This window comes from Annulohypoxylon maeteangense (assembly GCF_022496945.1).
Source record: "Annulohypoxylon maeteangense strain CBS 123835 unplaced genomic scaffold GGS22scaffold_4, whole genome shotgun sequence".
Classification (NCBI taxonomy): Eukaryota; Fungi; Ascomycota; class Sordariomycetes; order Xylariales; family Hypoxylaceae; genus Annulohypoxylon; species Annulohypoxylon maeteangense.
In genome coordinates, this window is record NW_025953251.1 from 1801412 (window position 1) to 1815564 (window position 14153).

Consider the following 14153-nt stretch of genomic DNA (forward strand, 5'->3'; position numbering starts at 1 on the left):
ATGACGAGAGGGTGGTATTGGATAAAGCAATTCCTTTTCTGGGGTTCTGTGAACACTTTCCCCATTCTACCGTTTCTCCTGGGCTGGGATTGGTGAGCTCGTAAAGAGAGGCAAACCATTGGCACCCACGCTGCGTCTTCGTGAATTCTTCAGATTATAAAGGGTAGAAAGTCGCCCTGATTGTATAGGTGTAGTATTGTATCAACTACTGTTTCAAACTATTAAGTATTCGGACGTTAGATCTCGCTACGGTAGTGAATTAGTTAAGATGGCTGTCTTTAATCTATCAAGATTAGTGATGGCGCTAGGCTTGACAGCTGTTCAAGCAGTCCAATTCTGGAATAACACAGGGACGAAAGCCGGTTGGGATACATTTACACACGAACACAAGGGTACTGTTGATGAGGTGACCGACATCGTCTACAAGGGTCCTACAGCTCTGCGAATGACCCAAATCCACGACTCATCTTACAACGGCCGCTACCACTCCGAAGCAGTCAAGTACAACGCCTACCAGAAAGGGAACACGGGGTTTTACGGGTTCGCCTTCCGGCTCCAGGATAACTGGCAGTTCAACCCCGCTCAGGAGTTCAACATTGCGCAGTTCATCGCAGATTTCTCGGACCTCAAATGTGGCGAAGATTATATGCCGAGTACGATGGTGTGGATTGTTGGGGACCAGCTTGAGACGCGGGTGAAGTACGGCAACGTGTGTCCTACTACCAGCCAGAAGATCAAGTCCTTCTCGAATCTCAAGAAAGTAACGGCGGGGGCTTGGCATCGTATCGAGATTCAGGCTAGCTGGAAGAGTGATAACACCGGCTACTTCAAGTTGTGGTATGATGGGGAGAAGGTGGTTGAGGCATACAACCTTCCGACGACGGTAGGGGATGGTCGGTATTTTCAGTTCAGGGTCGGATTATACGCCAACGGTTGGCACGATCATGGGTATGAGGGAACTCAAGGAACTAGACAAATTTGGTACGACCAGATTGCTTCTGGGTCTACGTTCAAAGATGCCGACCCAAGTACTAGTTAAGCTATAAACTCTAGAAGTTCTATAGGCGTTGAAGATGATTAGGTAGTTGTGGAGAGTAGTTAGGAGGTAGGCAGTTTATTTGATGACTAAAACAGTGCTATTTGGGGAAGCTTCACGAACGTATTTGCGACAACCAACAGAGGGGTAAGATTATGTCGATTAATATGGCCTTGTGAGAGAGGAAAGGGGTATGTATTTGGTAACGTAGAACTTTTGGAGGAGAGGCAGAAAAGAAAATTTTCGCAAACCTGGATGTAGGCCCCTAATCGGTAGCCAGGCTGCCAGGCAGCCACAGAATACGCCTTACTGCCAAGAGACGGGCTGATGCATGTATGTACCTTGTCATGGCTTTTTCTTTCTTTTTGGAAAGGCACATCGGAATCGGAGGCTAACTGAAATTTATCTCCGTCGTACGGCACGGTTCTCGGTGTACTTACCCACGCTGCCACGCCCTACTGCTGTGCAACCGCACCCCAATCAAGGTCCGAAAGCCCGGTCAGCCAAATCATTAGCACCACGGTCCATACAGCCCACACTCCACATCCGTTCCAACCTATCATGAATCCCACAAATATGCCCATAATGCCTCGCCTTACGACGACTCGTCATAACCCCACCCCTCGGCTTCCACTCCCATATCCATATCGCGATCGCGTTGACCAGGTACATACAATCGGACGCGATCCGCACCTGCGTTAACTCCGGGTGGCTGACGCGGATCTCATCCACGACATCTAACGCCTGCGATAACGCCTCGAGCTCCGCCCGCACACTCGTCTGCGGCAGCAGGTCACGCAGCAAGCCCCCGCGATTCCAGCGCGATTTGTCCCCGAAAAAGACGCCCCAGGCCCCCTGTGCGAACGCCGTGCCGCTGCTGCGACAGGTGCCGTCGATGTAGACGACCAGGGACGACGCGTTGAGCCGGTACTCGTTGTACGTCTGGTCGATGTACTGCAGTTGTGACACTTGCTTGTTGGAGTTGTACAGCACGAGGTAGTGGCTAGGCACGTGCTTGTATATTGGTGTTAGGTCTGGGTTGAAGAGTCGGTGGAGGATGTTGCCGAGCTTGTCGACGAGGTCGTCGTTGTTGGGGGAGGGGGAGGCCCAGCACCATTTGCACCATTCGTCTACTCGCCTGTATGTGGTTGTCATGGTGATGGGGGGGTAGTGGATTGGTGGGTTTATATGTGAGATTTAGGAGCGGAGGGTGATGGAAGTAAATATTTACCGTGAAGATTTACGTCCCTATTGATAGAAACCGGGCAAGGCGAATATTCACCTCCGAATTATGTTTAGAGGCTTGATATGAGATGGGATTTTTTACCTTTGGGCACCTATTAGTCTCATTAGGGGTTCGGGTTTTAGGGATTTTGGAATATGTCAATCTTCTCAATTGGAGACTGCTGCCTTGCTGAACCTTGACAGACGATATGAGATACTCACCGTACAGGGAAATCATCGTCACCGTCTATAGATTATTAACCGCAGCGAGAAAATCTACTGGTTTTCAGCCAAGGTTATACATATCCATTTTGCGATGAGTAATCGCCCATGTCAAGGGCATGTGAACGTACATGACTTACATATTCTAATATGACGTTTAGCGTCAGGTACCGATGCAACAGTTCGCCAATCAATGGTAGTGATTACAAATGAGAATAAACCCTTGGCGATGAGACTTACCATCGAAGGTGGAGTCCATGCAAGAAAGTAAGCGTAAACACAAGGGGCGCGGGGAACAACAGCAGAATTGATGTTTGAATATGGTTTAACTGTATTTAATCATTGGTCCTTTATACACTCATCCTATTTGATATTGTATAAAAATATTTCGCCCCATTGCTCTACCGGCCTCGACATATATATACAATAGAAACAGAGCAAAAACTCCAAAGTTTATGGTATCTCCAAAGAAAACTCCACGTCTCCGTCTTATCTGCTCGTGTCGACGACGTACCGACCGGCGATCTTGCTCTCCTTCATCAGCTCGAAGATCTCCTGGAGCTGGCTCAGGCCGACGACCTTGTAGGGGGCCTGGATGAGACCTCTTCGGAAGAAGTCGATGGCCTCGGCGGTGTCTTGTCGGTTTCCGACGTAGCTGCCCTTGATGTTGATCATACGGACGACTGTGTCGAAGACGGGCGCCTTCAGGAAGGCATTGCCGGGTAGACCGACGCAGACGATGCTGCCGCGACTTCGCACGTACTCGCTAGCCTGTTGGAAGGGGCCTTCGCTGACGGCGAGTAATAGGACGGCGTGGGGTCCGAATCCGTCGGGTGTCTTACTCTTAACGTCCTGGACTAGGTTTTTAGTCGTAGTAAAGTCAATATAGTCTTCGGCTCCGAGGGTCTTGCACATCTCGCCCTTCTCCGCACCACCGTCGATAGCGATTGTGTGTAGGCCCATAGCCTTGGCGTATTGGATGGCCAAGCTGCCAAGACCACCACCGGCACCGACGACGGCGACTTGCTGGCCGGGTCGGGCACCGGATTCCTTAAGGGCCTTGTATACCGTTAGACCGGCGCATAGGATGGGCGATACGGCCTCGAGGCTCAAGTCCTTGGGGATTCGGGCGACGTGGGCGGCTTTGCCGATGGCGTACTCTTGGAAGCTGCCGTCTACCGTGTAACCTGAAAGTAACGCGTCGGGGCATAGAGATTCGTCGGACTGTTGGCAGTAGGAGCAGCTCAAACATGAACCGTTCAGCCACTTGATACCTGCGTAGTCACCAATCTCGATGTCTTTGACAAGTTCGCCACGTGCGACGACGACACCAGCGCCTTCGTGTCCACCGACGAAGGGCATCTTCGTAGCTAACGGCCAGTCACCCTTCATAGCGTGGAGATCCGTGTGGCAGACGCCGGAGTACTTGATGTTGATGAGGACCTCATCGGGACCCGGCTTAGGAACCGGAATTCTCTTGTAAACGGCAGCTAGTTGATGTTAGTTGCTTGATCGGTGATTATTCCCACGTAAACATGGCTTAGGTAAGGTAAGGCTATACTCACGTCCGCCTTTCTGCTCGACGACCTGCGCCCATTGCTCTGTCGGAATCTGGGGAGCGCTCATGGTTGTTGAGGTTGAATAAAATCTAGGATGGATGGGAGTAATTTTCGGTAAGCGATGTCTGGTACCTTGTGTGATACCTCGTCTGATGATTCTATAACCGAGTGGTCTGATTGTTGCTGATGATGCAAGCTTGAGAGGATGTAAAGCGGCTAGCATGGTGAATTATATAGTAGTCCTGGTGGTAATACAAATACGACCCAATGGTTGAATCTATGACAACTACCTACATGAGATAAATGCCACCTTACACAGCTCGCGGCCGCCCGGCGAGACTTTTCTGGATGGCATGCACAACGTCACCTTACCCCTCTCACGACGCCGGATGGGCGCAGTGAATTCCATTACAATGGGTCCTCTTACTCTAGTTAGAATCAAATCCATGTTGGCCAGTCGACCTAGAGTTTTAGCTAGGAATTCTGGCCTTCGAGTGCAGACACGGAAGAGGCCGGGAGTGGAAAATCCTAGGCTAGTCGGTGTTGGTACGGCTTAAGGGCATAGTAAGGACAGTAAGGGGGAGATCAGCGCGGCGCTGAGAACCGTCAAAAAAATGTCAGGCGCTTTCTTTGGCTCGTGCTTATGGTGCAGATCTGGCTCCGGCCGGAGCATCCTCACCAGACCCGCGCCACTTTTACATAGTACAACTGGCCAACAAGCCTCAGGTCTGGCAGTCTGGAAAGGTGCCCTGCTTAGCGTTGCAGATTAGGGTCCAAAAGTTCTAGATAGCGTCGAGCCTTCGGCCGCGCGGAACCCCGCCGGTGCCGTTTACTCATCCCGAATGCCATCCGCGTCACTGCGTTTCGAAGATATTTCCTATTAGAGCATCTTGAAGCTGGGGAATTAGTGTCCGATACGCACAGATTCAAACGCGGGGAAATGGAATATGCGATGTCGACTACCTGCATGTTGATGTTGACTTCCATTTCAGCGGATTACTCCAGCTATGCACGGACTATGCAGAGTTTCGCTTGCAAATGAAGGAATTGTCTGGAATTTGGAGATGGATGGAAACGGATAGGGCTAGACTCGAGCTTCTGGCGGTAGCTAGTCGTATGATTCTGGGCAGCGGGTGACGGACAAGGGACAGGGGGTTTTACAGCGCGCCAGTGTCAGTCCACAACCACTCAGCGGGGGTGGGACTTCGCTGTCCTCCAGCCTCTCAGCTCTTTCGCTGGTGTCCGGTGGAATGGAAGTGGGAGATGCATCATGTGCCCCGATATGAGTTCCCTTGCAGCTAAGGACTAACTGGACCACATAAGATGAAAAATTGATGCGTAGTCTTGTTTGTCAGAGAGGATTTGGGAATTATTACATGAGAGACACCTCATGGTTGCGAAACTGGATCGCCATAAAGAGTTGAAAACAGGGCAAAACCGAAACCCTAAAGCCAGACAGCTCTGATAGGTTCTAATGCTGCAGCTAAATTTTAGACATGCCGAGGCAATGGATCGAATATTGAAATGGCATCCCACTCCTATTAAATGCTGTTTTCAGAGTATGGGATATTTGATTTACGAAATTATTGATTTGTAGTAAATGAGTAACGGATCGAACAGAAAGAATTGAAGAATAGAGTTAAGAAAAGATAATTGAGAATAACTTTTGTTTTCTTCGCAAAGAATAGAGTTTCGCGTAATTCTTAAACACGAAAAAACTTAATATGCCATGATTACATAATATACTATGAACAAATGGAATTCACCTACGGCTCGGCCTCGGTCTCGGAGTTCTGAGACTCGGAAACATACCAGAGTTTAATTCCTACAAGCCAAAGCCTTGAAACTCATTTCTTTCGATGCAAAAACAAAAACAAAAACAAAAACGAAGCGGTGATAGACCTGGCCATTCTCTCGTGATAACTTCAGTTAGTCTAATCATGGTCATAATCGTTTCTTAAATAATCATAACACGTTTTATTACAGGTGTATGTATGTACAATATGCAGTACACACGTACTATTCTATGTATTCCCCATGCAATCCATTTCCCCTTAGCCTCTCTATGAACATACCATTACCGAGAGATCTCAACAGATCCCATTAATTTTTTTTTTAGAAAAAGAAAAGTCCCATATATATACGACATGATTGAAAGCCCTTTTCGGCCCGTTATCAACCATCCAAAGTTTGATGCAGAACATTAACACGATAGCTCTCGCTACGAATTAACAACTCTTCGTGTGTACCCCTCTCGACACATTGTCCATCCTCAATCATGAAGATCACGTCGGCACGGCGGATTGTATGTAGTCGATGCGCGATGGCCACGACTGTTATACCCCGCGTTGCCTTCTCCAGTCCGTCCTGCAGCAACCTCTCCGATTCTGCGTCTAAGGCGCTAGTTGACTCGTCTAGGAGCAAGAGACGTGGCTTGCGTACAAGAGCTCTTGCAATAGAGAGTCGTTGCTTTTGCCCACCTGACAGTTGCCCACCGCTAGGTCCACACTGTGTCTCGTAGCCGTCCGGTAGAGCAGCGATAGTGTCGTGGATATTGGCCAACTTGCATGCTTCTTCGATATCTGCGTCCGATGGCTCTTCGCCAGGGCGCGCTCCGAGTGCGATGTTAAACCGGATGGTACCGTCGAAAAGGACGCTATCTTGTGGCACTAAACCAATATCGTCGCGAAAAATGGGCTCTTTCTTAGCCGAAATATTTAGACCATCCACTTCGATGCTACCTGACTCGACACTGTACATGCGTTCTAACAACGAGATGACGGTCGATTTACCAGCACCACTAGGACCGACGAGAGCGCAAAATTGTCCTGGTTGAATGTCGATGTCTAATCCCTTCAAAATTCGTCGATTCGGTCGCGCCGGGTATGAGAATTTTACTTGCTTGAAGCTCACTGCAAGACCCTGACCATTCGATACCGCGGCTCTCTTAGATTCGACTGCAGCTTCCGGATCATGAGAGTCAGAATGTTTGACAGAAGATGTTTTCGATGAGCCCAAGTCGATCAGATCGAAGATCCGTCCTACCGATCTACCGGCCTTCGTGATCTCGGGCGCAAGTGTGAAAAGTTGACCCCAGAGTTGTGCGCTGACAAGAAGCGCGATTAAGACGATAAAGAATTGGACCTGTGTATAGTGGCTTGAAATAATCTGTTTTGCTCCCCACCAATAGATGAAAGCATAAATAAGATTCGAAAGACTGAAGGCGATTGCGAGGAAGAGGTTGGCCCACAGACTCGAACGCGTCATTTCTTTCCGCGGAGCCGAGAGCGAACGACGGTATGTCTCGAGGACTTCATGCTCTAGAGATAGTGCAGCGACGGTCTTGATCGAGTTAACAGCCTCAACGGTGATACTTACGGACTTTGCAAACGCTTTCTCGTGTCGCTCCGCAAACTTAGTGAGGATACGGATCTGCATTATTCCAGAGCCCAGCATAAGCGGTACCGTCGCAAGACAGACGATGGCAATTTTCCAGGCGATGATAAGTGTCAGGATAACTGCAACGAGGAAATTGATGCAGATGGAAAACATGGACCCGATAATGGAACCCGTCAGGCCTTCAACAGCAGCCGAATCGCTCGTTATGTATGATAACAATAATGACGGGGTACGATTCTCGGATTGATGCCATTGAAGGTCTTGCTCAAACAGTGAACGGAAAGAAAGGACCCTGATCGTGTATAAAACTTTTTGCGACACCCAGCCAAAGGCTGACCAGCTCACCCCATTGGCAAAGAATTCAGCAATAGCAAGTACCAAGAACATCAGGCCGAAGAAGCTACCCGCCGCTCTGATAGAGTCTTCAGAATTGCAAGGGCTGAGGGCACCAATCGTGTGACCGAAAATCAGCGCTGCTGAAGAATAAGTTCCGCCGACAATTACAGACGCGAACAACGCGACAAACAGCCAGAATAGATGAGGCCGAGTTATAGAGGCCATGCTTTTGATTGTTGCCCATGTTGGCCTCGATTTTTCAGGTGCTTTTTCTTCTTTCTCTTTCTTCGTCTCTTTTTCGGTCTCGCACGCGGCTACCTCCTGTGTTTTCTCGTCGGCGATCGTGAGAGTGTCCGATACCTTTTCCAAGTCGATTTCCGAGTGATTCGCGTCCTTTGTTAGGCTTCCCCTGGCGGTACTAACGCTCGAGGTTTCCGAACCCATATTCTGCAACCGGACGAGAGCAGCGTAGTCGCCGTCTTTTGCGATCAGATCAAGATGACTGCCTTGCTCCATAACCTTTCCATTGCGCATAACGACGATGTTGTCGGCGTTCTTTACGGTCGCTAAGCGATGTGCGATCGATACAACTGTCCTGCCCACACAAACCTTTTCGATAGCCCCCTGGATGCGTTGTTCGCTTGCCGAATCGAGGGACGAGGTTGCTTCATCTAAGATAAGAATCTTTGGGTCTTTGACAAGAGCTCTTGCTAGTGCCACTCGTTGCTTCTGTCCACCGCTTAGCAAGTCACCGTTAGGACCGACGCTTGTACCAAGACCGTATTCCAAAAGACCTAGGAAGACCCCGGCATCAGCAAGATCTGCTGCCCGTTGAACCATTTTTACGATTTCAAGTGCCTGTTCGCCATGAGGCTCTGCTGCGGCTATTATATCCATTCCGGCTCGCACAGATTCGGCTATCAAAGATAACTGAGTACCTAGAAGGACTGATTGCAAAGGCGCATGCTCCGGACGCGATGAATTTATAAGGCCAAGAGCAATGTTCTCCAGGACTGATCGATCCAAAAGTAGGGGGTCTTGCTGAACAAGGCCAATGAAACTCCGTAACTGGCGCACGTTAGCATCGCAAATATTTCGGCCGTCCACGTACACGACACCCTTATCGGGGTCGTATAGTCGAGTCAGTAGACCAGCAATTGTGGATTTTCCGCTTCCAGATAAACCGACGACTGCAGTGTGTTGGCCGGCCGGCAAATGAAGCGAGACACCTTGGATCACAGGAACGTCCGGTCGAGATGGGTAGGTGAAGTCCACGTTTTCAAGTTTGATGTCGCCCTCGAATGATTCGAAATCGTCGCCTACTAGAGCAATAGTTCCGTCAATTTTAGACCGGCGCTCCATATCTACCTCAAGTTTCTCTAACGCTGCAGTGGCGGATCCGAAGATTTGCAGGTAAGGCGATATTTGGCTAAGCACAAGGGAGGCTAGAAAGTCAATACGAGATCATTATGTTCGCTGCATAGAGAAAACTTACCGTCAACAAGAAGAAAGATGATTGTGTATACCGTGCCAACCGTCACGCCCTCTGCTCTACCTCCAACAACATCTGCGATGATCTTGCTTCCTTGCCAATATGCCAATCCGCTTGCCGCATAAGCAATGAAATATAGTACTCCAGATTGTATAGCGGATACCATAGCTTTCTTCGCTCCGCCCGTCTTTGCGGCAACAAGTTCCTTGGAAAACTTCTCTTCTAGCCGATCGTTGGCTCTGAACGCATGTACAACCATCACATTTGACAAACTCTCCAGGGCGATGGATGATGCAGCCGCGACGTGCTGCGATGCCACGGCGGTGTACTTTCCGACGAAGTGGCCACCGACCAAAGACATCAACATGAATGCAGGGACCAAGGAGACCAAGATACCAGCAAGTCTTGCATCTTTGATAAATGCCACGACATAGGAGGTGATGAACATAGCGAGCGAACCCATGTATACTCCGACTTTCTCTGATGTGCCGCTTTTAATGACATTGATATCGGCGCTGAGACGCGAGGAAACCTCTCCAGCGGGCAACTTGTCGAAGAAAGATACCTCCTGGCGAAGCAGGGAACGAAAATACCGATCTCGTAGTCGGTGAGCAAGCCTTTCGCCGAATAGATTGAAGCAGACGATATAGGTGTAAACGAGCGCCATCTGGGCTAGAGCACATGCCATTACCAGCAAGACCTTCGAGTTGACCGAGTCCTGGTACTCGGCAGGCGAGATGGATTCTTGGGATGCACATGTTGCAGAGTCAAGGTCGTCCAATAGCTGTCCAAACAGGATTCCGAGAAGCGGGAACGGTATACCGGCTGCAATTGATGAGATCGCACCAACTACCAGCAATGCAATGTCTACCTTGCTCGGTTCGGCGCAAGTAAGAAGGCGGAAATATCCTAAGAGTCCTCGTACGCCCTTCAAAATTCGATCAGTTAGTTTTATCGGTTACTGTGCATGTGGTAAGTTGGATGCTGGTGATTTACATGTGACGCCCTTTCCCCGACTGTCTTAAAAATCGAATCATTTCCGCTTCCGTTGTTACTCGAGCCACTGCTGCGAGGCACGACATCCATCGCGGGATCTGATACAGAATCCTTCGCCATTTAGAAGTCTGTGGTTCGGAAGACGTCTAACGTACCGCACGGGAAAGATGCAGAAACGTAGAAAGAACAACCTTGGAAATCTTCAACATGATCTTCGAGAACATCAGAGTTTTTTTCCATTTTCTCCTCAACGGAGCCAAACCCCAAGGGTCCACTCGGTAGCATGATGTCCCGCAATCAATTCCTAATACTAATGTTACAGCACTACGAATACTAACCAGTGGAGATACGAGGCTAAAGGGCTAGAGTTACTAGAATTGAGCCAAGGGCCGGAGTCCACAAGCCAAATAACGAAAAGAGTCCTTCTCATTTCGGCGAGTTTGCGTCGGTATTTACTATGCAGTAGTTTCTATGATGTAACGCAAATACCAAGATGAAGAAAGTACAAATCTGTACACTCGCGAGAGTAGGGAGAGGGCATAAGGCACATTAGGGATGCCCTGCGATGCCCTAGGATGCCCTGGCTCCGAGGACGGGGGTGACTGCAGCCACTAACCTTGGTGAGGTAGGTCCTGGCATTTCCAGTCATGTCCTGGGAGGCGATGGCTTGTTTCGAAGTCTTGGCATGCAGCATCTGATAAGATTTCCGGCACTAATCCGAGATAGGATGTGGATCTTTGCTTTATTCTAATTTATTTCATTATCTGATGGCGCTAGAGACCGCGCTACTGGTCTTCGACCCACAAGGACAACACATCATCTTTTTTTAAGATGGGTGGTCGCTTCGTTCATTTTAGCATGTACCGCGTTAAGGCGAGATGCGATGATGTTTTTGGCTTTTGGCCTTTAGAGTTTCGACCTTACCCGTCCGACGACGTACCTGCCTAATATCCGGATCGCCTCATGTGATAGTTTGAGTTAAATCAGCCGGACTATTTTTTGGAATGTGAGATTGTCTTGTATTACCACATCAACCTAAATGTTATGATTGATTTTTCTTTTCTTTTTCTATACTTAGCATTGTACAATACAGCACTGCGGAATAAGTACGCGCAAGACCTGCGAGACCCCCCTGTGTCTAAGCCCCGCCGGGTTCAAGCTGCGCGAATAAGGCACCACAACACCCCCCGTGTGTGCCTTTGCCCTGTTTAGGGGGAGCTGAAATCCTACCAGCTGACATGGTACATGGTGGCCTGATGACTGTTATTATCTGCCTATCTACCTAGAATCCTGAGACATACATATCTCTTCCTCAATAAAAGTTAGCGCACCCTGCTGTATTGCTACCCTAATCTTTTTCCTTCCTTCGAGGTTATGATATGTCAAACCTCCATCGACGTGTTACCGGTACACCATCTCCATCGTTCAATATGGAAGACAGCGGCAGCCAGGAGCCGCTGCTAGGTCGGGATTTAAGTAATGGCGAAGGTAGCAATCATAACCGGAGTGGATCGTACGGATCTAATTCAAGCAAAGATGACACGATAGTTACTATCGATCCGAGAGAAGATGATGAGGCACCGGATGCCCCGGTGCAAAATGGTATCAGACAGGCCGATGCCATCAATCAGGTTTGGTCGAGAGCTGCGCTCATTCTAGCATACTGCTTGTAAGTCGTAACCACAACACAGAAAACGAGCGATATATAGGTTTCGCAATCGGGGTCGCAGTTCTTTCTTGCTGACCGTTTATCGCGCCGTAGCATATTCCTGTGCTCGTTCGCGAATACCCTACAATACCAGATCATGTCGAACCTGACGCCGTTCGTCGTCAGCGAATTTAGCGCTCATTCTTTAATACCGACGATCGGGATAGTGGCATCTATAATGAGTGGTATCTTCAAGTTGCCGATAGCCAAGATGATCGATTCCTGGGGCCGTCCGCAGGGTCTCGCAGTTATGATCGCGCTTGCGACGTTCGGCCTCGTGCTAATGGCCGCTTGCCAGGATGTCCAGACTTACGCCGCGGCCGAGGTCATCTACCAAACTGGAATCAGCGGCTTCACCTACGTCCTCGATATTATTATCGCCGATACTTCGTCTTTGAGGGATCGGACTCTCGCGTTTGCATTTAATTCTTCTCCGACTCTGATCACGACTTTTGTTGGTCCCATCATCGCCAAGGCGTTCCTGGACGGGAGTACTTGGAGATGGGCATTCGGTTTCTCCGCGACACTTTTTGTCGTGCTTTCGTTGCCGATACTTTCCATCCTCGCCGTTAATGCTCGTAAAGCGAGAAAACTCGGTCTTCTTGCCGATTCTCCAAGTAGACCATGGACTCTTTCGAGATTGCGACAAGCGTTGATTGATTTTGACGGTAGGTTGACGATTTATGTATTGAGTCCCACAACGTTAGCAGGTAGCTAATTTCTAGTAGCTGTGGGGATGTTTCTCGCCGCCGCCGGTTTGACTTTGATTCTGGTGCCATTTTCGCTGCACGGTGCTGAAGCCTCGTTTAACAGCTCGGTTGCTATCACTCCTATATTCGGCGTCCTCTTCTTGATCACATTCGGTGTCCACGAACGCAAGACAAAGCGACCGTTTATAAGATTTTCGCTCCTTTGCTCGAGGAATGTAGCAGGGTCTGCTTTGCTGTCCATCACAATCTTCATCGCTTATTTCGCATGGGATGGGTACTATACGTCGTACCTACAAGTTGTGCATAACTTGAACGTCGCCCAAGCTGGATATGTTGGCCACATCTACGGCCTCGGTTCGTGCATCTGGTCCGTGGCTGTTGGATACCTGATTAGACGATCGGACAGATTCAAGTGGCTCGCCTTATCTGCTCTTCCGGTACATTTAGTTGGCGGCGCGTTGATGATTGTCTTCCGAACACCCGAGACCCATATTGCATGGGTTATCATGTGTCAGATTATGATCACTGTTGGCGGCAGCACTCTCGTTATGTGTGAACAGATAGCCGTGCAGGCCGTCGCGAGCCACGCAGAGCTGGCCTCTGTCATGGCTATCCTAGGGCTCGCTTACTATATCGGCTCAGCTATAGGTAACTCGCTTAGCGGTGCGATTTGGAACACGACACTCCCACGAATCCTCGCCGAGCAGTTGCCCCAATTATCGCCTGAAGAACTGGTCCATCTCGGGCAAGATTTAAAGGAGCAACTAAGCCATCCCTTGGGTTCGGCGACCCGGAATGCTATTATCTTCGCGTACGGCGAAGCGCAAAGACGGATGTGCATTACGGGGACGATTATATCCCTTTTTGAGATATTTGCAGTGAGTATATGGAGGGACGTCAGAGTAAGCCAGTCCAAGCAGGTTAAAGGGACTGTGCTGTGATGATTTATGACGTATCGTATAGAATTGCGTTTCTTGGCGTACATTACATTAGAGATACACATCTATGCTTATGCTTACGACGGCGTAACGTAACGCTGGCATTTGTTTTGATAGGATACACGATTTTTGAAGTATCGTGAAGTTTTTTTTCGGAATGCTCAAATTTCTACAAAACCGCAACAGAGCTAATCACATAGAATTATGCATCATGTATAATATCAATCTGAACACGATTCGAGTTAGAAACATAAAATTTAGTCACTGCACTAGCTTGGACTAACTATGCTAATTAAGTAATTATATCGGTGGGTACATCGGGAAGGAAATACACTGCAGAGTATCTGGAAGTACCGGTTATGTACTCTTTTGTATAGCATCCACGCATAGGTTGCCATCTAGGGCAGGTAAGACAGCCGTCATAACAGATCCGGTAGGTTGGACGTTCCACTATAACGGGCAAGAGCTGCAATCCCACCCTTCGCACACTCCGATCTCGCAACCGGATGCAACTATGGTACGGGGCCAGGTAC

General features: G+C 49.0%; 6 protein-coding genes across 6 annotated transcripts; 3 read left to right on the forward strand and 3 right to left on the reverse strand.

Annotated features, from left to right (window-relative positions):
- The first annotated feature begins 59 nt into the window (after nt 1–59).
- GGS22DRAFT_157551 (polysaccharide lyase family 20 protein) lies at nt 60–1358 on the forward strand. The gene has a single exon (XM_047960516.1). It carries the CDS (start codon nt 269–271, stop codon nt 1037–1039), a length of 771 nt encoding a protein of 256 aa, XP_047821427.1. The 5' UTR covers nt 60–268; the 3' UTR covers nt 1040–1358.
- Nucleotides 1348–2581, reverse strand: GGS22DRAFT_157554 (ribonuclease H-like protein). The gene is made up of 2 exons (XM_047960517.1): nt 2483–2581; nt 1348–2363 (listed from the first exon to the last, which is right to left on the reverse strand). Exon 2 carries the CDS (start codon nt 2189–2191, stop codon nt 1517–1519), a length of 675 nt encoding a protein of 224 aa, XP_047821428.1. The 5' UTR covers nt 2192–2363; nt 2483–2581; the 3' UTR covers nt 1348–1516.
- A 220-nt stretch (nt 2582–2801) lies between these two features.
- Nucleotides 2802–4992, reverse strand: GGS22DRAFT_157556 (alcohol dehydrogenase). The gene is made up of 2 exons (XM_047960518.1): nt 4048–4992; nt 2802–3972 (listed from the first exon to the last, which is right to left on the reverse strand). Exons 1-2 carry the CDS (start codon nt 4262–4264, stop codon nt 2972–2974), a joined length of 1218 nt encoding a protein of 405 aa, XP_047821429.1. The 5' UTR covers nt 4265–4992; the 3' UTR covers nt 2802–2971.
- Nucleotides 4993–5908: 916 nt separating this feature from the next.
- GGS22DRAFT_198806 (putative ABC multidrug transporter) lies at nt 5909–10384 on the reverse strand (the record flags this gene model as incomplete). Its single annotated transcript, XM_047966185.1, has 3 exons — nt 5909–9221; nt 9272–10196; nt 10265–10384. The coding sequence occupies 3 exons, from the start codon at nt 10382–10384 to the stop codon at nt 6217–6219; spliced, it is 4050 nt and encodes a 1349-aa protein (XP_047821430.1). The 3' UTR covers nt 5909–6216.
- Nucleotides 10385–11556: 1172 nt separating this feature from the next.
- GGS22DRAFT_111725 (uncharacterized protein) lies at nt 11557–11973 on the forward strand. Its single transcript, XM_047957972.1, has 2 exons — nt 11557–11752; nt 11801–11973. Exons 1-2 carry the CDS (start codon nt 11644–11646, stop codon nt 11935–11937), a joined length of 246 nt encoding a protein of 81 aa, XP_047821431.1. The 5' UTR covers nt 11557–11643; the 3' UTR covers nt 11938–11973.
- Nucleotide 11974: 1 nt separating this feature from the next.
- On the forward strand, nt 11975–13971 carry GGS22DRAFT_111726 (MFS general substrate transporter). Its single transcript, XM_047957973.1, has 2 exons — nt 11975–12640; nt 12701–13971. Exons 1-2 carry the CDS (start codon nt 12070–12072, stop codon nt 13621–13623), a joined length of 1494 nt encoding a protein of 497 aa, XP_047821432.1. The 5' UTR covers nt 11975–12069; the 3' UTR covers nt 13624–13971.
- The last annotated feature ends 182 nt before the right edge of the window (nt 13972–14153 follow it).